The sequence below is a fragment of the Podarcis liolepis genome (assembly GCF_965112155.1).
Source record: "Podarcis liolepis genome assembly, chromosome: 2".
Lineage (NCBI taxonomy): Eukaryota > Metazoa > Chordata > Lepidosauria > Squamata > Lacertidae > Podarcis > Podarcis liolepis.
The window spans coordinates 105,205,538-105,230,590 of record NC_139555.1 but is presented as its reverse complement, the minus strand read 5'-3'; the positions used below and the strand labels follow the sequence as shown (position 1 = coordinate 105,230,590).

Below are 25,053 nucleotides of genomic sequence, written 5' to 3'. Positions count from 1 at the left end.
CTGGAGACACCAGGGATTGAACCTAGGGCCGTCTGCATGCAAGGCAGATGCTTTTCCACTGAGCCACTATGGCCCTTCCTGGCAATGACCTCCAGAGATGACCTCCAAGGTCCCTTTCAACTTCGTAACGCTAGGCTTCTCTGAGCAGCAGTAGGAACAAGCTCTCCCCCTCTCCTCCTGCACCAAGCAGCTCTGAGAAAGGGGCTGTTCTTGATCTTGCTCAGAGATGTTTTGGAGTTGGGGGAGAGGGTTCTGATAACCAAAAACGTTTGTTTTTCACTCACTGCGAAGGAAAGTGGCAAGTTTAGGAATCCCCCGCTCTTCAGAGTCTCAAAAACGTGGCTATTCAACTCATGCATTTGACTAAAGTGTTAGCCCTGACTTGGCTGATGTACTTAGTATACTGTCTGCTTTTACTTTGACATTTGCATTTAATGAGAGCCAGTGTGGTGTAGTGGTTAAGAGCGATAGACTCATAATCTGGTGAACCGGGTTTGATTCCCCGCTCCTCCACATGCAGCTGCTGGGTGACCTTGGGCCAGTCACACTTCTGTGAAGTCTCTCAGCCCCACTCACCTCACAGAGTGTTTGTTGTGGGGGAGGAAGGGAAAGGAGAATGTTAGCCGCTTGGAGACTCCTGAAGGGGAATGAAAGGCGGGATATCAAATCCAAACTCTTCTCTTCTTCTTCTAAATGAAATATTGCCCTTTGTGTTTTAATGCTGCTCCTCGCTCTGTTCACACAACAACGAGTGGGTTAGAAATAATCGAAATAAACAGATTGGGAGGATTCAACCATTCCATCAGCTCAAACATTTCAACCTGCCAGATGCAATGATGTGCTTTCTCCTCCCCCAGCGTGCTGATCTGGTGGGTTCCCCTGGACCCCCTTTTCTCCAAGCCAATTTGGGGTGGGGTCAGTGGGAGGAGAGGAGGAGAAAAGCCTTGTTGTGCTAGCAGAGGTCCTTGTCCTGGCTTCTGCTAGCAGGGCTCATTAGTTGAATCTGGCCCATTGAGATTACAGGTGTCTCCCCTCCCCAACTGACTCGTACCACTGTATTCCTCTTTAGCTATAGGCTCTGCAAATAAAAGCTTTTTTGAATATTTTAACAAGTGTTTGGACACGGTTTTAATTTCAAGAGTAGGAGTCAGCGTTGCACATGATATTGGCTTCCTAGCTGCAACTGTAATCAACTGAAAACCGCTACGGATTTAAAACTGCAGGGAAATCTATTTTAATGTTTTGTAATACGGTAGCGCGGGGAGCGGAGAACAGTTCTTGAACATAACAACCACAAAAACCACCCAAATATGGGCAAGAATAGTTTTTAAGGCCACAGTAAAAGGCCAACAGAGATGGTAGTCATAAACTTCCCTGGACGCACATTCTCCTTCCTAGTTTATCCTCGCAACAATGCCGTGAGGTTGAGAAGCAGCGATGGGCTCAGGGTCACTCAGTGAGCTTACCGACTGACCAGATAATAATAATAATAATTTATTATTTATACCCCGCCCATCTGGCTGGGTTTCCCCAGCCACTCTGGGCGGCTTCCATAGAAACCAAAATACAGTAAAATATCACAGATTAAAAACTTCCCTGAACAGGGCTGCCTTAAGATGTCTTCTAAATGTCAGGTAGTTATTTATCGCTTTGACATCTGATGGGAGGGCGTTCCACAGGGCGGGCGCCACTACCGAGAAGGCCCTCTGCCTGGTTCCCTGTAGCTTTGCTTCTCGCAATGAGGGAACCGCCAGAAGGCCCTCGGCCTCAGCGTCCGGGCAGAACGATGGGGGTGGAGACGCTCCTTCAGGTATACTGGGCCGAGGCCGTTTAGGGCTTTAAAGGTCAACACCAGCACTTTGAATTGTGCTCGGAAACATACTGGGAGCCAATGTAGGTCTTTCAAGACCGGTGTTATGTGGTCTCGGCGGCCGCCCCCAGTCACCAGTCTAGCTGCCGCATTCTGGATTAGTTGTAGTTTCCGAGTCACCTTCAAAGGTAGCCCCACGTAGAGCGCATTGCAGTAGTCCAAGCGGGAGATAACTAGAGCATGCACCACTCTGGTGAGACAGTCCGCGGGCAGGTAGGGTCTCAGTTGGTAGACAGCTGCCCTGGACACAGAATTGACCTGCGCCTCCATGGACAGCTGTGAGTCCAAAATGACTCCCAGGCTGCGCACCTGGTCCTTCAGGGGCACAGTTACCCTATTCAGGACCAGGGAGTCCTCCACACCAGCCCGCCCCCTGTCCCCCAAAAACAGTACTTCTGTTTTGTCAGGATTCAACTTCAATCCATTAGCCGCCATCCATCCTCCAACCCCCTCCTTCCCTTCTGGATCACACCGGGTACCTGCATAATGGAAGTGCAGCTCGGCTGAAGTTGCCCCAGATTCCGATTGACACTTAAGCTATTGGGTGCCTCTTTGAACTCCTGCAATACGCAATGAACAAAAGCCAGCAGACAGAGCTGCGCGTTTTGATCTCGCCTGGAAATTGCACCCAAGCCAAGCAGTGATGAAAGGCACCAGCGCTTGATGCTTTTCTGTGCCACTTGTATAATACATTTCACCGAGCAAGAATTTTATCTTAAAGGGTATCAAGTTTGCGCTCATATTTTGAAGCAAGAGACAGCCTGGACAACATATTTACAAACTTTCTTTTTAAAATGGATCTTACGGCCCCAAATATTTGGCCACATCCAACTGCAGTGCTCAGTGTGTGGAGCAGGTACAAAAGTTCCCACATTCCCAAACAGTGGTGGTGTCGTGGTTAAGAGTGTTGGACCAGGTCCTGGGTTCAAATCTTCACTTGGCCATTGTAGAGTCTGAAGGGGCCATGAGGGTCATAGAGTCCAACTCCCTGCAGTGCAGGAATCTTTTGCTCAACGTGGGGCTCGAACCCACAACCTTGAGATTGAGAGTCTCATGCTATACCAGTGAAGCTCTCAAGGTGACCTTGCGCCTGTCGCAAACTTTCAGCTTTACCTACGTCACAGGGTTTGTGGTGGGGATTAGAATCATAGAATCATAGAGTTGGAAGAGACCACAAGGGCCATCGAGTCCAACCCCCTGCCAAGCAGGAAACACCATCAGAGCACTCCTGACATATGGTTGTCAAGCCTCTGCTTAAAGACCTCCAAAGTAGGAGACTCCACCACACTCCTTGGCAGCAAATTCCACTGTCGAACAGCTCTTACTGTCAGGAAGTTCTTCCTAATGTTTAGGTGGAATCTTCTTTCTTGTAGTTTGGATCCATTGCTCCGTGTCCGCTTCTCTGGAGCAGCAGAAAACAATCTTTCTCCCTCCTCTATGTGACATCCTTTTATATATTTGAACATGGCTATCATATCACCCCTTAACCTCCTCTTCTCCAGGCTAAACATGCCCAGCTCCCTTAGCCGTTCCTCATAAGGCATTGTTTCCAGGCCTTTGACCATTTTGGTTGCCCTCCTCTGGACACGTTCCAGTTTGTCAGTGTCCTTCTTGAATTGTGGTGCCCAGAACTGGACACAGTACTCCAGGTGAGGTCTGACCAGAGCAGAATACAGTGGCACTATTACTTCCCTTGATCTAGATGCTATACTCCTATTGATGCAGCCCAGAATTGCATTGGCTTTTTTAGCTGCCGCGTCACACTGTTGGCTCATGTCAAGTTTGTGGTCAACCACAATGAGGAGTGGGGTGGGGGTACCATGTAAGAAACCTTGAGCTCCTTTAAGCATGTAGGGTGCTAATTGGCTTTAAGCACGTAGGGTGCTAATTGGCTGGCCTTTGTGGCAATCATGAAGCAATTTCCCTCCTCAGCTTGAAGCTATGTTTCGAGTAAAAAAGTAAATAAATCGGGAAGCTGCCTTGTAAAGAGTCAAACTTCCAGTCCAACTATCTCTGTATTGGGTACAGTGAATGGCAGCAGCTCTCCTGGGTTTCAAGAAAGAGACATCTCTAGCCTTACCTTACCTAGAGATACTGGGGATTTAATTTATTTATTTATTAATTCAATTTACTGTGTGTGGAGGGGGCGGAATACATAATAAATTATTACTATCATTATTGTTTAGGGAAGTTTTTAATGTCTGAGGCTGTATTGTTTTTAATATAAGGTTGGAAGCCGCCCAGAGTGGCTGAGGAAACCCAGCCAGATAGGCGGGGATAAATAATAAATTATTATTATTATTATAAATCACCCATGTGGTGGAAGCGATGCTTTGTCCAAACCTGGAGTAAAGGTTTGTCTCCCCACCAAGAACAAACCTTGGTTACAGGCTCATGATTTCTTTGGAAGGGAGACAAACCATAAGCCCAGGTTGAGACAGAATGCTAAGACAAGCCATGGATTAGCTTCCTGGTATCGCAGCAGGAGAAAGGGCTAAAGCAGGCACAGTTTATACTCCATGCATCGGCGCACTGTGAATTCACCTTTAAACCACATTTAGGCTTGACTGTGGTTTAAAGTGAGGTCCGGCATAAATGAATTAAAAGAATTCAGGTTCTCGTGGAAAACAACTACAGTGGTGCCTCGCAAGACGAAAAGAATCCGTTCTGTGATTCTCTTCATCTAGCGCGGTTTTTTCGTCTTGCGAAGCAAGCCCATTGAAGGATTAGCGGATTAGCGCTATTAGCGGCTTATCTGCTGATCGGATCAGCTGATAAGCGACTTAGCGGCTTAGAAAAAGGGGGGGGAGGGGAAAAAACCAGCAGGAACTCGCAAGACATTGTCGTCTTGCGAAGCAAGCCCATAGGAAATTTGTTTTGCGAAGCACCTCCAAAACGGAAAACTCTTTCGTCCAGCGAGTTTTCCGTCTTGTGAGGCATTCGTTTTGCGGGGCACCACTGTAAGTGCCAAATATTTTTTAAAGACAAATACTTTCTGCGATTGCAGGAAATATCAGTGGCTATGTTTGCTAGCGTCAGATGAGTAAAAAAAACCCAAAAACGGCCCAGAAAAGTAACATGTACACTTAAAATTCTTAGTGATGAAACTATTGTCTTCATGCCTATCAGACAAGGCTTCTGAATCTCTTCCTGATTGTATGAAACACTGAAGTTTTAGGGTGGTTTAAAAAAGAAAGAAACAAAAGAAAGCAAGGAAAGGGAAAGGAGGAAAGGGAAGAGGAAAGAGATAAGCAAAGAACTAAAAGGACTGCAACCAGCTCCAGAGACAACAGAGAGAAAATTGACACACACACTAAAAAAGACTCTGAAAACGGAGAACAGATACCCTAAAAAATTCTAAGCATGTCAAGCTTTTAATAAGCAATGTCTTCAGCTGCAGAAACTGCTAACTGCATATTACAAGGGAGGTTGTGAGTGCCAAGCTACACATTACGTGGGCAATTGATGAGCAGATCTTCTGTTTCAGGGTGGGGTGGAGGATTTAGCTTTACAGCAGCTGTGGAAGGCTCCCAAATCTTATCAGAGCAGCAGTACTGGGTGAGGGAGTATTAAACCCTTCCACACTAGTTCCATCTATTTTTCCGATCTAAATTACCTCTCCTGAAGCTGTTGTTAAGTCCTGTAGGAGAGGAGAACTAGCCAAAAGCCCCCCGCAGGGCTAACAAGATCTTAAGAACATACAATTTTGGCGGAGAAAGTGCAGGGGGAAGGAGAGGTTTAGACACCCGCTTTACCAGCACCCGGTCTCCAATCAAACTGGCAAGCTCCTTCAGCAGCATTGCATCAAAACCAGCAATGTTCGTTTTATTCATTTAAAAGCATTCTTATCACTCTCTTCGGCAGACTGACTCTTAAGAGCTGCTTATGGAAAATAAGAAATAGCAATAAAGCCCATGTCCTTGGGCTTATGATCTGAAAGACACAGCACAGAAAGAAAGGGCGATGGGGAGGGAAGAGGAAAGCAATGGAGCTCAGGCATCAATTCTCAAAGTTCTTGTCGTCATCAGCTGGGTATGGAAACAGTTCAGGGAGGTGGAGTTTGGAGTCAAAAGGAGCTAATCTCTCAGCAGAGCCAATGGAGCGGCCCTGCTTCTCATTTCTGCCTGTGTCACAGCCTAATGGGATTGCAAATTTCACAATATAATATCACAATATGATAAAAGCAGGGGTCTATCTGTTGCCATCTGCATGTTTCCATCGGGAGGAGCATAGAAAGAGGACGATGTCCTTCAGTTTGTTAAACCTGCTTTAAGTCGTTTACACTCAACTTTTCTCTTGTATATTATTTACTACAAAGCTCAATGATAAGCTCTTTAGCGGCGAAATGTCTGAACGATCTCCGAGCACTGGACCACTGGTATATCACAAATGGAATCATTATTACTGTGTTTGCAGTTGTTCAAGATAAAATCTATTTTGGAAAGAGAAGAAATGAGCGCAGAACCACTGATGTATCACATGCGAACTCTTTATTTACTGCGTTTGAAATTGTTTAAGATAAAACCTAGTTGCCATTTTTATGGATGTTTATTGTTTGTTTACAAATAGTAGCCTTGGTGATAATTATCTTCTGTCAACGGCAGCATATCACCACTCTGTTCATTGTTTTATTGCAGCCTAATGTTAACAGCAGCTACAAGGTGATGGTCGAGAAAGAGGCTGAATAATGGGTGTCACATGTAAATGTATAGTTTGGCCATAAGAAACAAAACAAACAAGAACGGTATTTGTAAGGCTTTCCTGTTGTAATAAAAAAAATTAAGGTCTTATATATATACTAAATGTTCATAAATGTACCAACCAAGCACAAACATAGATAAGTGGACCACATGTCTGGAGCAGCACAGGAAGACCGTCTTGAAACCGTTTTGACTCCCAAACTGACCAAATGTTTTCTCTGCAAGGAGGGAGGGGGTGAGGGAACCTTCCCATTGACTCAGGAATTGGGTAATCTCCTTCTCAAAGGAATGGCCAGACTACCGGGAAAGGCAATCAGATAAGGCATTATCAGATAACCTGGCAGACAGGAAAACCAACAACGTTCAAATTTCTGTTGTAGACCGCCTTTTCTGTGATGTAGGTATAATGTTTGTGAGGGGTGGTCTTGGGTTACACCCTTTCTGTGATGTATGTATGTATGTATGGAGGGGTGGTCTTGAGCTCCAGGGCAGGGAATTTAAAATGTCTATATAAGGGCAGGCACACCTGGGTCATCCTCCGTCCTCCTGCGAGTGAGGGGAGCACCCTGCTGCAATAGCTTTAATAAAGATCAGGCTTACTAGCTGCTTTGCTTCTCAATATTCTCTGGTTGGCCTCTGTTATTTTCTCCTACGGATAGGGAATCCACTTAAGGACTCTATATGGGCTCTTGGATACCCCATAAGGGAAGAAGGGCAGATTTTGTTTACAACATTGTCTGGAGACAAATCCTTCTTGCCCAAGCTGACCAAATGTGAATCTTGGGCCTGATTTGAACGCGATGCTGGATCAGCAAGGAAAACTTACCTATGTGACACTGTATATGCCCAGCATCATATTAAAATCGAGTTGCCTTCCCTACAGAAACGGGAGTCAGCACACATTTCAGGGATTCATAGCCCAAGAAGGCTCTAAGCTTATGCGCCTACACTGCACAAAGATCAGCTAAGGACCCAGCATAGCTTGGATCCCCACCTTTTAGCAAAGGCGTTTCCGAGGCAGGTTGCAAAGTGACAAAATTAAACATGGGAAGACATTGCAAAGGAGAAGCCATCAGGCTTTCTTTTAAAAGCAGCGGAGTAAGCGGCTTTTGAAATGGAGCACCAGGTGTGTGCAATTGCACTTAAGTTATTCCTCCCTGCCTGACTCCCATTAAAGAAACCCGAAACTCCATTCATCATGCAACGAGTGCTTAATTAAAGAAGCAGCTAATATACCAACAGCAACTCATTTGCCGAGTGTGGGTCCCTGTGAGGTCAAAAGGACACTATATCTGTACATAAGAAACAGGCTTGGAGAAACCGTAAGGTTTGTAGAGGAACAAAAAAATGAGGGGGCTGAAATAGACCAACGAGAACTGAATAAGCTTCGTGGAACAGAACGCTGATGAGGAATCAATGAAACTGCGGTAGGGCAGAATGGAGCGTCCTGATGAGGGTGTGGCTGGTTGGTGGCCTGACCAGGAGAACCATGCTGCAAAAAAATTGTTGCAGATCCCTAATGCTCAGAACAAAAAACACACTGATTCTTGTTCCACATCATGATACTCTGCTTAGCTACACGAGAGCGAATCTGCACCTACCTTTCTCTTTTTTAAAAAAGTATTTTTTACTGAATTTTTTTTGACATAAAATACAGTAAGAATCAAACCAGTCTACAGAACAAGAATTTTAAAAAGGATATAAAAGAAAAAGAAAAAGAGAGAGAGAGAAAAACGAATAAGGCCCTTTATCATATTTATATCTTATATAGTCATACCTTGGAAGTTGAGTGCCTTGGGAGACCAACATTTTGGCTCCCCAACGTTGCAAACCCGGAAGTGATTGTTCCGGTTTGCGAATGTTCTTTGGAACCCGAACGTCCATCACAGCTTCCGATTGGCTGCAGGAGCTTCCTGCAGCCAATCGGAAGCCGTGCCTTGGTTCCCAAATGTTCCTAGAACGGATTACATTCAGCTTCCGAGGTACGACTGTATATCCTGTCATTCATTCACATACAAAGAGACAGACCCTCCTGTCTCCCACCTTGGAGCTTCTTCTTACGGGACTCAGCTATGTAGCTGCAAATAGAACATTTTAAGTGTGTTCTAAGTGCATTATACAAGTGTGGTGCTAGATGGTGCTGGTGAGCTAATGCAAAATGGCAAATATATTTTTGGAAAAAAAATTAAAGCATTTTCACAGCGTCTTTTAAAGCTCTAAACGGCCTCGGTCCAGTATACCTGAAGGAGCGTCTCCACCCACATCGTTCTGCTTGGACACTGAGGTCTAGTGCCGAGGGCCTTCTGGCGGTTCCCTCACTGCGAGAAGCCAAGTTACAGGGAACCAGGCAGAGGGCCTTCTCCAGAGTGGCACCCGCCCTGTGGAACGCCCTCCCACCAGATGTCAAAGAGAAGAACTACCAGACTTTTAATAATAATAATAATAATGATGATAATGATAATAATTTATTTATATCCCGCCCTCCCCAGCCGAAGCCAGGCTCAGAGCGGCTAACAACAGTAAAATAATACAACATTCTAAAATCAGTTCATTATAAGATCAGTTCAAATCAAATTAATGGCAACCATTGGGCTAGAGTTCTGTGAGGATTGCCAAAGGCTGTGCCCTGGCCAAAGGCCTGGTGGAACAGCTCTGTCTTGCAAGCCCTGCGGAAAGATGTCAAGTCCCGCAGGGCCCTAGTCTCTTGTGGCAGAGCGTTCCACCAGATCGGAGCCACAGCTGAAAAAGCCCTGGCTCTTGTTGAGGCCAGCCTAACCTCCCTGTGGCCCGGGACCTCCAAGATGTTTTTATTTGAAGACCGTAAGGTCCTCCGTGGGACATACCTGGAGAGGCGGTCCCGTAGGTAGGAGGGTCCTAGGCTGTATAGGGTTTTTAGAAGACCTCTGAAGGCATCCCTCTTTAGGAAAGCTTTTAATGTTTAACAGACTACTGTATTTTAATATTCTGTTGGAAGCCACCCAGAGTGGCTGGGGAAACCCAGCCAGATGGGCGGGGAATGAATGAATAAATAAAACAAAACAAAACAAAACAAAACAAAACAAAACAAATTAAATTAAAATAAAATAATAATAATAATAATAATAATTACTACTACTACTACTACTATATATGTGTAGATTCAGCCCCAGTCTCTCGCCGCACCTACCTTTCTCGACTGCAGAGACGCCCATGGAAGCCTGGGCAAGGTCTGCCTTCTTCTCCCACCTGCCCTCATCCGCATGGTAGACTTCGACCGAGGCCAGCGGGCTCTGCGTGGCGTCCACCCCTCCGATTACCAGCACGTCCTTGCCAAGCATCACCGCCGCAGCCCCTGCCCGCGGGGTGGCCATAGGAGGCAGCGCCGTCCACTTGCGCGAAACAATATCCAACATCTCCACCGTGTCCAGGGGCTGGCCCTGCTGGCTGCAGCCCCCCACCACAAAGAGGTGCCCATCTTGGAAGGTTGGACTGCAGTAGACCCGGCAAGTTGGCATGGGCGGGAAAGCCTCCCAGAAGAAGGATTTGGCACTGGCGGCTTCCATGTTGCCCAACAGCCTGGCATCTCAGGAGGCAGACATGGCGACGGCCCCTGCGCTGGCTCGGTGTCTCCGTGGGGCAGCTCCCCAGAGACCTATAGGGATTGGCCTGAGGCGGTTGGTAGGCCTTCCTTCCTGCGCCGCTGAAACTCCGCATCCACAAGGCATTAGTAGACTGGGAGGCAAATATGGCCGCAAGGAGAGGCCAAGGACTCCTGAGGGAGAAGGCAAGGAACGCCGTGATGCCCAAGGGATGCTGTCTCCGGTGGGGAGGGAACCATTCCTAACCGGAACTGCGAGGGATTTTCTGCAAGAGATGCCTTATATCCAGGCCTGAAATGCTGGAGGTAGCCACCAAATGTCTAATACACACAAGCCAGTCTCTGGAAATATGGCTCTCTCGGCAAGTTGTCTACTGGATCTGTTTGTCTTGTCAGGTCTTGTGCAGATGATGAGTCCTAATACGGCTTCCAAGGGGCAAAGAGAGAGAGAAAAAGAGAGCATTAAGGAAGGAGAGGTACAAGATTACCGGCGACTACCATGGGAGCCATTTTGAGGAATCTGTCTACAGACAAAACAGGCCATGGTGAAATCTCTCAAAGGGTTGCCCACAAGGCTTCAAGTTGCCCTTCACATTTGGGCAGAAATCCCAAATCTGGCAGCTGCTAGAGTCTCCAGCTTTCCTGGGCCTTCGGATTAATTTACACATTCCCCAGAACCAGCTCAGCACATCCCGCATAAACTGAGGCACAGTTTGCAAGCTCCATCTGCCGTGTGAAGACCTTCCCTACATGGCCACACAGCCACCTCACTGCTGCGTTCTCACAAGAAGCAGGGCTGACCCCAAAAAGCTGAGGCCCACCTCGCAAATCAAAATACAGTGGTGCCTCGCAAGACGAAATTAATCCGTTCCGTGAGTCTCTTCGTCTTGCAGTTTTTTCGTCTTGCGAAGCACGGCTATTAGCAGCTTAGCGGCTATTAACGGCTTAGCGGCTTTAAGAAAAAGGAAACAAACTCGCAATAACTCGCAAGACGTTTCGTCTTGCGAAGCAAGCCCACAGGGAAATTCGTCTTGCGGAACGACTCAAAAAACGGAAAACTCTTTCGTCTTGCGCGTTTTTCGTCTTGCAAGGTACCACTGTAACTAAGGTACCCAAGGCCAGAAAAGGGATTTTGGCACCTGAGGCAAAACGAATCCCATTAAGTGTTTCCTCTTCCCCGCTGCCAGTAAAAACTCAAAAATGAATAAAACAAAAAACTAAGGATTTGTTGTTTTTTTTAGAACACCCACAGCCAGTTCCCTGAGATGGCTGCCTCACTCTACCAAATGATAAGGCTGATCCTGCCTTAACCACCCCTTTCTCCCCCATTTTGTACACACTACCAAAAGTAGTTAATTGGGGAATGATTCTCCCCATCCCTAAAAACATCCGAGGTGTGAGCATGCCAACCTACATTTTATAAGGGCAGAATCAAGAGTTACTATTTATTTGTTTATTTATTCCTTTATGAGTCGCTTCCTTTGAATCACCTTAAAGTGATTTCACAGTACCAGAGAGAGAGAGAGAAGTTCCTTATATATCTGTTTACATTTTTAATGTGTAATTGTGTGATATATGCAGTCTTACATATGCCTCCTTTTTGCCTCTTCAGCCCCAGGATCACATAGGGTAGGCATGTCCAAAGTCTGTTTCGGGGGCCTGATTTGGCCCCCGTGGTAGTACAGTGGTACCTCGGGTTAAGTACTTAATTCGTTCTGGAGGTCCATTCTTAACCTGAAACTGTTCTTAACCTGAAGCACCACTTTAGCTAATGAGGCCTCCTGCTGCTGCCGCGCCGCCGGAGCACAATTTCTGTTCTCATCCTGAAGCAAAGTTCTTAACCTGAGGTAATATTTCTGGGTTAGCGGAGTCTGTAACCTGAAGCATATGTAACCTGAAGTGTATGTAACCTGAGGTACCACTGTATATGTCCTGGGGTAAAATGCTAAAAGAAGCTCAACAACTTTGGTACGCCCTCAACGCATGTTCACTTCATCAAATCTGGCCTTCTTTGGGCATCCCTGAATAGGGCAACAGAAACAAAAACAAAAAACAACATTTGCTGCTTACACACCAAACATTTAAAGCACATGGCTTCCCCCTAAAGAATTTGCTCTAACTGCATGGTGTGTACGCAGCCAAAGTTGGGGCTGGGACAGGGAAGCCGGTTTACAGTGGTACCTCGGGTTACATACGCTTCAGGTTACATACGCTTCAGGTTACAGACTCCGCTAACCCAGAAATAGTACCTCGGGTTAAGAACTTTGCTTCAGGATGAGAACAGAAATCGTGCTCCGGCGGCAGCAGAAGGCCCCATTAGCTAAAGTGGTGCTTCAGGTTAAGAACAGTTTCAGGTTAAGTACGGACTTCCGGAACGAATTAAGTACTTAACCCGAGGTACCACTGTATTCCTATTCTGCAAAGTCCCCCTGTGACCGTAGCGACAGCGGCAGAATTAGCTCGGCCTACTGCCCTCCGAGAAGAAGAGCAACTTCCGGCGCCCTGGGGTCAAGGCCACCTGGCGTCAGGATGGCTGTGGTCAAACAAATTGCAGCAGGCGCCCCAAGAAGAAGCAACAGGGGCCTGTCAGGTACATTCACACTCTGGTGCAAAGACAGCCCACACTGGAGAGAGGTAGACTTAAGTGAATGTGAAAGGTCCCTGCTGGGATGGAGACAGCTTCAAAACAAATTTAACTGCAAAAAAAAAAAGAAAGGAAAGGGGAAAAAACGACAATAGCGAGGAGAGTCACCAGAGGATAGGAGAAGCTGGATGTGGCAAAGGCAGCTGCAGGAGTTGGAAGGACAGTTCATGCAACAGCCTCCATCCCCTTCCCAGAATCACATCCACTCCAGTTGCCATTGCTTGGAAAGCGAAATAACAGCAACCTGGTAATTAAAGGTTTGCCAATAACGAGCTCCCTCTGTAGCTGTACGACCACAGCTTCAGCCACAGTCCTCAGCTAGAGCTCCTCCAGGATGTTTGTTTTTGGGGGTTTTTCGGTATCCTACAACGTATCATGGACGCAATAATAGTGGGGGATTTAATAGTGGTGGACCATCTGCTTTTCTGAGACGCTTCCCCAATGTTGCTGTCTTATTGTCACAGTGCTGTCCGGCCACATATGTCCAGAGTGAGGAATTACACTAGTGGCCCAAACTGTGGAAACCTTTTGCGGGAAAGTGTATTTCCGAGGTTCAATGGCTCATAACACCTCATAAACACACATGCTCACTGGCTACATTCAAATGAAGGAAAGCTACTGTCAACCTAAGCAAGTTGTGCTTCCTTTTTCTGTTTTTTTCTGGTTATTGGGCTATATCTTTTGATAGAATACAGATAATTGAACCAACATTGTCGCATTACATTCTTCATTAAATTATCATTCCACTGATCTGTAATTTTATGGTATTACCCCAAAAGAAAGTGGTGTTACGAGCCATCAAACCTCGGAAATACACTTTTCCCAAAAAAGGTTTCCACAATTTGGGCCACTAGTGTAACTCGTTATTGTCCAAGGTCCCAACTCACAAGTTAGAAGAAGAGGAGTTTGGATTTGATATCCTGCTTTATCACTCCCCAAAGGAGTCTCAAAGCGGCTAACATTCTCCTTTCCCTTCCTCTCCCACAACAAACACTCTGTGAGGTGAGTGGGGCTGAGAGACTTCAGAGAAGGGTGACTGGCCCAAGGTCACCCAGCAGCTGCATGTGGAGGAGCGGGGAATCGAACCCAGTTCCCCAGATTACGAGACTACCGCTCTTAACCACTACACCACACTGGCTCTCAAGTTAGGAAAAGGCACCCATCAGCCCTACATCTCTCAGCTTCTCCTAGGCGTGAGCCCCAGGAGGCAGCTGCCGCAACAGAGAGACCCCTCCCCTGACCTCAGCTTACGTATCTCCCCCCACCCGAGCTGCGCGCAAGCAAGCAAAGACTGTGTCCGTGTGCAACCTGCTTCTGCTGCTCCCTCTTCGGTCCTTGCCTGGTCCTGGGAGACGGTGGAGCAGGAGGAGGTGGTGTGGCAGCGCTTCACACCAGGCTGACCTCTCCCTCCCTCCCTTATCGCCATCTGCAGAGATGCTATTTTGCTGCATTACAACAAAAGCAGGGCAAGCATGGTGATTCTGATGGTGTTTCCTGCTTGGCAGGGGGTTGGACTCGATGGCCCTTGTGGTCTCTTCCAACTCTATGATTCTATGATTCTATGATTCTAAGCACACCCACTGAGCATTTCTGGTATTAAAAAAAAGGCAGGATTTCAGTTACGGGGCATGCACTGATTTGGAAAGGAAGCACAAATCATCATGGATGTCCGAAGGGGCCCCCCCAAGAGCCATTTAGCCATCCCTACAACCAGCAAATGTGGTAGGTGTTTCTCAACAATCAGAGAGTAAAGGACCAATGGCCATAGGTAAGTGATGAAGGGCCCTTCCATTGTTCGTCCGCATTCCCTTTTAAACTCCGCCAGCTAAATTCCTTTCCTTTCCTTTCTTTATAGGTCTGGGGGGGGGGGAGCCTTAATAGTCCCTGAAGAAGAAGAGGCAGAGAGAATGAAAGACAGGGGAGCTTTCCCAGGCTGCACAGTGACAAGCAATTGTCCTGCATTGGAACTGGACTGGAAGGAACGGAGGCAAGGGATTTCCCCCATCCCACTAGGAGGGCAACTCTCGTAAACCTGAATATTCCTGCCCCGTGGACTGAAGTGAGAGGGGCAACCCGCTGCTGCAGGAAAATTAAGGAAACACAATAGGGCTGTCTCCTAACAACAACAATAACATTCCCACAAGGTGCACCATTGCATCTCAATTAGCTCATGCATTCTGAATGAAGCTGTGCAGAATGAGAGGGAACGTGTTCACGGGATGCATTTTAGGAGCTGCAAATAGCAGCTTAATAGTTACTACTCTCGCACGTGGTGGTGCAGAATAGATGAACCCAGAGACAAAAACTGAGCAAAGCCCATGCATAAAGTATTTCCCTATGTACCTGTCCACACATTAAAATTTCCAGTGGGGAAGGGCTCCCTCCTGGTGTCCCCGTCACCTAAGCCAGGTCAAGTGGCTACAGCAGGGGTCTGCAACCTGCGGCTCCGGAGCCGCATGTGGCTCTTTTACATCTTTGCTGCGGCTCCGGGTCGGATACTAGCGAGGGGAGGAGGCGCATTGTGCGCCCCGACACTCCTCACTGTGGCGGGCGCTGTACTGGCTGTGACGTTGCATGGGGGCGGTGCGTGCATTAGTCACGCACCGTCCCGACGTTACCTTCCCGCCCGCTGTCAGATCGTGGCTCCGGAGATATATTTGTTTTAAATGTCGCAATGGTTTTGCGGCTCCCAGTTGTTGTTTTTTCTTCGGAAACGGGTCCAAGTGGCTCTTTTTGTCTTAAAGGTTGCAGACCCCTGGGCTACAGGAAAGAGGGCCTTCTTGGTGGAGGTGCCCCAGTTACGCTCTTCCCCACATGGTGTCTACGGTATTTTCCTTCCCAGAACTACCCAGAAGACCTCCTTCTCTCCCCCCCCCACACTTGTGCTTTATAGGGAACATTTTAAACCTCCTAACTGCTTCATGCCACTTTTATGATTTTGTGGCTTTGCATATTTTTTATTTTTGCATGTTGATTTTGATCTATGTTTTTTTTTCGTAAACCACCCTGGGAATATAGCTGAAGGGCGACATAAAAATGCATATGTTAAATAGAAGTGCAGAATCTTAAAAGAGTTGGAAGGGACCCAAGGGTCATCTAGTCCAACCCCCTGAGATGGCAGGAACCTCACCTAAAGCATCCAGGACAGATAAATAACAATACAACAAAGAATAGGCGCTCTCCGTCCTGCTCTGTGGCCGAGTGGGGGGGGGGAGAGAAAGAGGAAAGCAGGGCTTCTTCCCGCACACGGCTCCCATATTTTACAGGCAGCGGCTGCCCCTGCTCGTTCTGCAGCAGTTGGATCTGCAGACGTCAGCAAGTGATTCTGCGAAAGCTTCGCTTGCTTATTTCTGCAGACTGATGCACCGCTAAGGCCACAGGCCAGGTCAGCCAGCAATCTTATTTGCACAGCTGCGGGGGTCAACCAACCTGGCTGCCTCCTCTGTCACAAGCTCCTCAGCTGAAGCCATCAGGGATACCCGAGCGAAGCTGACTTTGAAGGCAATTTGTCAGATCATTGTGAGATGAAGAAAGAGAGCAGAGAGGTAGCAGCAGCTGCCTTTGAGACTCTGGGAGTCTCAGGCCTGGTTCCCCATGCCACCACAGAGACCCCACCGCGCTCTGTGCCCTCACCTGGAGCTTTTAATTTGAGCGATAAATCTCCCCCTTTTAAATCTTGTCAACCACCAGGACTCTACAGCTCATTTATCTTCCTCCCCACAAAAATTAGGAGCTCTAGTAGCTTAATAGCCAAGAGCTGCATAATTCAGCAAGCCAGGCATGAAATATTGATAGCCAGTCCCCAGATCAGAAATAGCTTTTGCCTCTGGGGGGTCTTCCAGGGCTCTTAAGGAGACGGAAGGGAAGGCACTTATTTTGCCATCTTCAGCCCCCAAGGGAACCGGGCACATGCCGGCTCTTGAGAACGGTTGAGAAAGGGGGGAGTTTAATCAGGAGGCAACGCCATAATTGCATTGAACAAGAACTGGGTGCCCCCCAACATTGCCTGGCATTTGTTCCCAGGTGTACCGCAGCTGCAGCATCTCATTTGTGAGAAGCCAGAGCTCAGCGGGCTAGAGAGTTATGCGGCAAAAGGGCCTGGAGTCAGATGCTAGAAAACTAGTTAAAAGAAGCTTTTGCAAGCGCCTGTAAAAGATGAGGAAAGGAAAGCAATGAAGCAGCATAACCCATAGAGCTAAACTGGGATTTAAACCTAGGACAGCAGGCTATTTCAATGGTGCATATTTATTTATAAAACTTTCTTATACCACTTAATATACTGCAGTTATGTAAAGGAGTGGTCATTAGGAGGTTTGGGGCTGGTAAGCGAGGGGTTAAATCCTGCTCAGTATGGCTCTACATGCTCCCTTCCTCGGAGCAGGTGCACAGAGCAAAAGCCGAGTGCAAAAAATGGTTTGAAAGCCCTTTTGCAAACAGCTCTGCGCTGCTCTTTAAAGCCCTTTTGGAAACAGCTCTGCGCTGCTCTTGAAACCTTTGGGTTTTGGAGGTTCAAAGAACAGCACAGGGCTATTTGAAAGCCCTTTTGCTTACAGTCCAATGATGCTTTCTGAGCCCCTGAAATCTGCAGGTTGAAATCGCAGCACCAAAGGCTTGCAAAAGGGCTTTCAAGCAGCCTGTGATGCGCTTTGTAGTGCAGACAGTATGATGTCAGGTGATTGACAGATGGGCAGCCCCACCCGCTTGTCAAATTTGACCGTCTGGGGGGTGGGAAGATAAGGATCTGGGCCACTGGACAGAAAAGGTTCCTTAATACTGTGTAGTATGGGCCAAAAGTCTGACTTGGTGTAAGACAACTTTATCTATCAAGGGCTACCAGTCAAACACACCCTCCAAGTTCAGAAGCAGTGTACCTCTGAACCATAGCTGTCAACCGTCCCTTATTTGGCGGGAAAGTCCCTTATCCCAGCGCCATGTCCCGCTGCTGTCCCTTATTGATGATGTCCCTTAAATTTCCCGGGTTTCAAAGGAAGCAGCTCCTCTCCCTCCCTCCCTGCCAGCCAGGGAGGAGGGAGGCTCCAACTGTGTTGCTTGGCTGCGTTGCTCACCCAATAAGGAGTCTAAGAACGACTGGGGGTGGAGCTTGCATGCCTGGGGACTCGCCTTTGCTCAGAGCTTCCCAGCGGAGAAGTGACGGTGGTTTTCCTTGCTGCATCCCCTTTGCCGGGTTGCTGCGCTGTGGGAACCACCGCTTGAGGCTTTATTTGGCTGCTGGCTGGGCTTTCTGCCTTTGGCTCAGAGGGGCTCAGAAGTTGAACATACCTGTGCTTGGAAAATCCCTTATTTTGGCTGCTGATCCCTTATTTTTGAGGCTGCTGGTCCCTTATTTTCAAATCTGTAAGTTGACAGCTATGCTCTGAACTGCAGTCACTGGGATACAAAATTATCTTACAAATAATTAAAACTACATTTCTGTCATGGGGGCTTTAGTTGCATTCCAGCATTGCAGAGGGCTGGACTAGATCAGTGTTTCCCAGCCTTGGGTCTCCTGCTGTTTTCAGACGACAATTCCCATCATCCCTGACCACTGGTCCTGCTAGCTAGGGATAATGGGAGCTGTGAACCAAAAACAGCTGGAGACCCAAAGTTGGGAAACACTGGACTAGATGACCCTCAGGGTCCCTTCCAACTCTACAATTCGTTGTAGGTGGTGAGAAACTTCTAAAGGATAAGTACTTACCTGGACAACGAATCTATCCTGGCTGTAAATGGTGTATACTTTGGACATCCCTGAGAAAGGCTGCTGTACGTAGAAACTATGTTATCCTGTTAAGAAAAGAAATATATAGCATTATTAATGGTAAAGGGACCACTGACCATTAGGTCCAGTCGTGGCCGACTCTGGGGTTGCAGCGCTCATCTCGATTTATTGGCCGAGGGAACCGGCGTACAGCTTCTGGGTCATGTGGCCAGCATGACTAAGCCGCTTCTGGCGAACCAGAGCAGCGCACGGAAACGCCGTTTACCTTCCCGCCAGAGTGGTACCTATTTATCTACTTGCACTCTGATGTGCTTTCGAACTGCTAGGTTGGCAGGAGCTGGGACCGAGCAACGGGAGCTCACCCCGTCGCGGGGATTCGAACCGCCGACCTTCTGATCGGCAAGTCCTAGGCTCTGTGGTTTAACCCACAGTGCCACCCACGTCCCTTAAACATCATTTGGAAACGGATGTGCGGAAAGGCAGTCCTTGGGGGAGAGGAGGAAGCACAACGCAGAGGGACAACCCCTGCTTTGCACAGACAAGCTCCCATTTCATCCATCCATCCCTTAGGAAGGGAGCTGGCTCAGCTACTTCTGATGTGAACTGAGGCACTTCAATATTCTAGCGGGCACTGAGGCCACAATAAATAAATCAATGTGTGGCTGTTTCCTTACAGCAACGATCGTCAAACTTTCTTTTCTCTGGGCCACACTTTCAGAATAAAAAATTTGCTCACGTCGCACCCAGTTTTTTTATCAGTAAGAAATGCATTGGGAGAAAACGATTGCTAGCAGGGACTGGTTCTTAACACAGAACACGACAACTTTGTGAGACACCCAGAAAGTATAAAAAACAATGAGAACGTGGGTCCTTTCCAAAATTCTGCAAATTAATTTTGATAATATGCTACACTGAAAGGTTTGCACGTTCCTCTGATTGCCCTTGAATTTATCCTGCCACACTTGCCACCCTCTCCCGCCACACCCTTTGAGAACCCCTGCGTTGCACGCTTGAATATTTATCATCATGTACGCAGGCACTCTCGCTTCAGATCTGAGACTGCCTAGCTTGCTGAAACACAGGGCAATACCGGCTTTGAGCACCATACTTCAAGAGCAGCCTCCGATCCTACCACCCAGTCCTTCAGCTCTTGCTTACTGGACAACAACAGCCCACCCCCACGGACCCTGCACACCTTACGCAGCTGCAGGGCAAGCTCGCAGGTTTGCGACAGAGCTGAACAGGATGCAGCCATCTGAAGAAGGTGTCCGGCCACACTTTGCTTTGATGTGATGCAGAGGCTTTTGACTGCATCGCTAGCACTGCTGACTCAGCAATCCCCAGCTCTGGCTACCCCTGCAGTTCAGTGCAAGCAGCCAAGAGTTTGGAATCTGTATCTTTAAAAAAAAAGAAAGGAAGGAAGCTAAGCCCCAGTGGCGCTCTCTCTCGCAAGACAGGACGTGCAGGCTGGCCGCGATAATTCTGCCGCTGGCACCTTAACCATCTCATCCCACAAAGGGAGAGCAGAGGATTCAGCCTTAAGCCGGCAGAAAATTCCTTTTTTATTAACTTGAGCCAGATTAAGCCTCAGTTGATTTGAAGGATCACGCTCACTACAGGTAAAGGAAGGTGAGGGAGCCAAGCGTCAACATAACGCGGAAGGGAGAGGGAGGCCTCTTTTCCCTATCCGCAGAAATTCCTACCCCCCTATGCAAACCAAGTCAGTGATAAGGGCATCCTTTGCATATTAATGTCTGCTTCCGAGATATGGATTAGCGGATAATTTGGAATTGTAAAACAAGAGCTGGAAAAGCAAAAGGCGATAACAGAATATGAGGGGGAGCAGGAGAAGGGCACAGAGGAAGAGGTATAGGTGCAAATTAGCAGAACTGGGAGATAAAGGTATGGAATATTCACAGAATTGTAGAGTTGGGAGGGACCCTGAGGGTCATCTAGTCCAACCCCCTGCAAAGCAGGAATCCTGCCCAAAGTTGTCCGTGTGTGGGCTTGAACCACGAGTAGACCTAGAGGAACAAAAGAGAACTCCAAAGGGGACTGAAGCCCCTGACCGCTTTCAAAACCACTTCCTGCCTACCTTCCTTTGAGCCCAGGCCAAATACTGATCCGAGTTACAAACATGAGGACTAGTTGCTTGAGAGCAAAGATGCTCAAAACGCCACGTTAAGCAAACAGGGGAGTCCAAGCGCACAGATTAACAGGGCACACACAATCCTAGCTGAGAGGGGAAGAGACATTTCAGCACCAGATCCGACAAGAACACCGTTCTGCGACATTCCTCGATGCAGAGCTGCCGAGTTGGCAAGCGCTGAGCAGTGGCTGAGCAGTCCCAACGCCGGCAGGCCAAAGGTTGAGGGCACAGCAGTGCATTGCTGTGGCTTTCTGACAACAGGACTTTGTTGTTGCTATTGAGAGCGGCATCCACTCTGCTCTTCAGCTCAGTAGCCGGGGCAAGGAAGACAGTGTCTTTGTACCGCATAATGCTAAATGTATTTATAATAACCCACCCTTTTAACAGTATCCCATGGCATCTAAAGATGGCCTAGCTAGGGGATATGTACAGGCCATCTTTAGGGGCATCCACCTCCCTTAAAACACAGAAAAAAAGAGAGACACATATGACGGAAAGAAGAGAAACAGAAGCAGCAGCAAAACACCAGCTACATGCTCCCGACGAAACAGATCGAACTCACCCGAGCAAAGGCTGGCACTGTAGCAAAGGCACTGGATTTTTAAGCCAACGAAGAGTTAACAAAGGGGCACAGCCATCTGCCCTACAGTTCAAAAGAGGCCTCCCCCCTGGGCAGCTTGCGTGATGGAGACTCTGGTGGCAAGGAAAAACTATGCCATTCTCGCAGGCTTTTGGAGTAAATTTGCAAGCATCCTTTGGTTCCCTTCTTCCCCTGCTCTTGTCTTCTTGCTTGTTTGTATTAGCCGAGTCGTTTCTAACGTATGTAATATTGTACTTTGTGCATTGTTGGAAACGGCTCTGGGATTATGTTGGGAGAAGTAAACAAACAAGAGAAGGAGGAAAATGCATTTGGGGGGGTGGGCGGGAACGGGAGAAGGGATTCACCATGATCAAGTGTGTTAGGAACTAAGGATGCAAACAGGAACTGGGAAGGCAATTCGAACGCATGAATTAAAAGGGGGCAGGAGAAGATTATCTGGTTAATTAGTGATGTTTGAGGGACAGGATCAAGAGAGGAGGAGGAGGAGGAGGAGCAGGAGAGCCTCTTCCTGAACAGGATTGTGACCTCTCAGTGTGCACATCTGCAATGGCATTGTCAAGGTGGGACTTGGGAGCAGATGTCCAGAGCCCCCCCCCTCAGCCAGGGATGAGCCAATCTGTCCATTTTGGATGCTCTTCGTTTCTTCCCCTCCTCCCTGATCTTGAGTTCATTTTGTCATTTTAAAAAAAAGGATTCTTGTGAAAATTCATCTGCCTTTTAGTGCAAATTCCTCATAATATTACAAAGGTTGGCATGCCATCTTGTCCAATACGCACATATATATTTTTTGCAAAGCAATTCCCCCTACACTGACAGATTTTTACTTTCACTAATATTTGCCCTGTTACGGACACCTTTCCTTCGTCTACATATTTCACTGCGCACCCACTGGTTGCAGAACAGTGTCGCCAAATTCAAAGAAGTGCAAATTTCGAAGGTCCGCAAATTGTTTCGGGAAGGGCGAATTAGGCGGACAGAATCATTGAGTTGGAAGGAACTACAAGGGTCATCTAGTCCAATCTCCTGCGATGCGGGAATCTTCTGCGCAACACAGGGCTCGAACCCACAACCCTGAGATCAAGCGCCTTGTGCTCTACCAACTGAGCCATCCCAGCTTTGCGTTTTAAGGGTGGACTGAATCAAATCTCCTACAGTAGCAGAATAAGCAGCAGGGCACCCGAATGCAGAAGAGTTGGCTTTCCTATGTTTTGAAGTAATACACATTTGCCATCGAAGCCATCAGTCCAGACTCTAAAAGTACCTTGCTCTGCGCACTGTGTCCATGTGGCTAGGGGTGGCACGGCCACATGCTTCCTAATCCCCAGCTCTGCTTACTGTTTTGCGGTTCAGAGGCTCATTCACGAAAAGCACAGCACTCTAATCTTAAACCCCTTCCCTGGGAAATACGTTCCACGGTGGAGAGAGCTGGGGATTGCTCTCTCCAATCACCACCCCCTCTCCCATTTTCGGGTAAGACGCCAACAGGCTTGCAATTAAGACCTCAGCCAACTTGACAGCGACTGCAGGCAGCCGATAGGTCAGCCATCTGATCGACCAGCACTTAATTTGCAACAAGAAGCGCTGGGTTTCAACCCCTGCGGAGAACACTGTATATCCTTTCTCCTTGAAGCCTTTCCCTCAATCCTCAGATGCACGGGAGAGAGAGATTGCGCACGTGATCAAAGCAGGCATTCCTTTCCTTGCAATGCATGTTCCAAGGCCTGGATGGCTCAGTTGGTGAGAGCACGGTGCTGGTAACGCGAATGTTGCAGGTTTGATCCCCACATGGGAAAGCTGCATATTCCTGCATTGAAGAAGGTTGTATTTCTTCAGGGCACTTTCCAGCTCTACGGTTCTAAGACTCTAAGGCCAAACTCTGGCTCTGAAAACACACCCAAGGGCCAAACTAATCTCTGGGTCCAGGGCCGAGATGAAACCAGCCAGACCCGCCTTTGCTTCTTTCTATGTTCCCTTGTAGTGGTCCTTCTCCGAGAGCATTTCCAGGCCACCTGCTGTTTATTTATCTTGGTTGGTTTCCAGGGAGGTTAGACGATGCTGTGTCAAAACAAGGAACATCCTGCACTTTCCTTATGCTTTTGTTAATGCAAAAGAAGCCCGATCTTTTAGAGAGGTGCGTTTGTTCCACAAGATTCTCCCCATCAAACTGAAATTGTGCAACCACAATTTGCTGGTACGTGGTGGAATCCCGCTGGAAAATGGTGTCAGTCTGTGAGTCAGCAAAAACAATACTAGAAAAGTCTGGTACTCATCTTCTTCCGGCGACACGGCTGGGCCACGCTGCTCCTTAATTCTCAGCATATACTCTGTGACTCTTAAGCAGATAATAACGCATGTCAGTGCTTGATGGTTTGTAATAGAGATGTCAGAGAATTCTGACGGAAACGGGAGCAGAAATTGCCAGTGTTTCCTTATTTGCCCTGTGTCCGGAACGGAAACCAATCCAGCAAACGCAGTTGCTATTTGACGTTGTTGATGTTTTCGGTCTGGCAACGATACCTAATTAATCATCCCCATTTCCGCTGCGCTTCTGTTGCTCTGAAATTAATGGAACTGGCCCTGTTACAGGAGCCACGTAACACTCGTTCCGTAGTTGCAAGTAATCCATCATGGCATTCCCTACACTTTGGAACTCCCTGCCTGTTGACCCCCAAAAGGCCGGCCTTAAAGCTTACAACATTTCTGTTTAGGCAAGCATATCCAGACAGGCAAATGCTGTCAAAGTTTAATTTCTTTTGCTGCTGATTTAAATGATTTATTAATATTTTAAACTGGGTTTTTTATTGATAATTTTAATATTTCTTGTAAACCACTTGGAGGTTTTGCTGCAATCAAGGGGTATATAAAAAGGTAAAGGGAACCCTGACCATTAGGTCCAGTCGTGACCGACTCTGGGGTTGCTCGCTCATCTCGCTCTATAGGCCAAGGGAGTCGGCGTTTGTCCGCAGACAGCTTCAAGGTCATGTGGCCAGCATGACTAAGCCGCTTCTGGCGAACCAGAGCAGCGCACGGAAACGCCGTTTACCTTCCCGCCGGAGCAGTCCCTATTTATCTACTTGCACATGACGTTCTTTCGAACGGCTAGGTTGGCAGGAGCAGGGACCAAGCAACGGCAGCTCACCCCGTTGCAGGGATTCGAACCACCAACCTTCTGATCGGCAAGTCCTAGGCTCTGTGGTTTAACCCACAGCGCCACCCGGATCCCTCAAGGGGTATATACATTGTGTTAAATAAATGTAATGATAATGTAAGTAATTACATAAAATTCTGCTGCAATGGACAGCAATATGACTATCGTAGTTTTTCTCAGAAGCCGATATGCAGTGGAATGGAAACAGCACTGCATGCAACGAATACAAGCTGGAACGGACATCCATGCCTTTTTAAATCCCTATTTTCCCAAAGGGGTGGGCTTCAAACAGCGCAATGACTAGCTATTTATATACTGCCTACTTCTTGCCCCAAGGACCAGAGCTGAGGCTGTGTAAATTCCAAGACTTCATCGTCGTGTGGACTCAGAAGGCTGAACTGATGCATGCTGTCCGCACTGTTTCTGATCACACTTCCCCAACCAAGATCACTGAATGGCTTAATGCACTGTGCTGTGTGAGGCTGTAGGCTGAGGCCAATGAGAAGCTGCAACCACCTCCGCCCAGCCTGATGCCTTCATTAATAATACAGTGGTGCCCCGCAAGACGAATGCCTCGCAAGACGGAAAACTCGCTAGACGAAAGAGTTTTCCGTTTTGGAGGTGCTTCGCAAAACGAATTTCCTA

The 25,053-nt window shown here is 47.7% G+C and overlaps 1 protein-coding gene across 7 annotated transcripts in view; it reads right to left on the bottom strand.

Annotated features, from left to right (window-relative positions):
* KLHDC8B (kelch domain containing 8B) overlaps positions 1–25,053 on the bottom strand; it is a 42,913-nt gene that overhangs the window by 15,351 nt on the left and 2,509 nt on the right. For 4 of the 7 annotated variants that reach the window (XM_083493159.1, XM_083493162.1, XM_083493164.1 and 1 more), the window contains exons 2-3: positions 18,490–18,575; positions 9,737–10,573 (exon numbers count right to left, since the gene is read on the bottom strand). In XM_083493159.1, the coding sequence (XP_083349285.1) occupies positions 9,737–10,112 (376 nt within the window). In that variant the 5' untranslated portion in view covers positions 10,113–10,573; positions 18,490–18,575. The remainder of the gene's footprint in view (positions 1–9,736; positions 10,574–18,489; positions 18,576–25,053) is intronic. The other 3 variants (XM_083493158.1, XM_083493160.1, XM_083493161.1) reach the window with 1 other exon arrangement.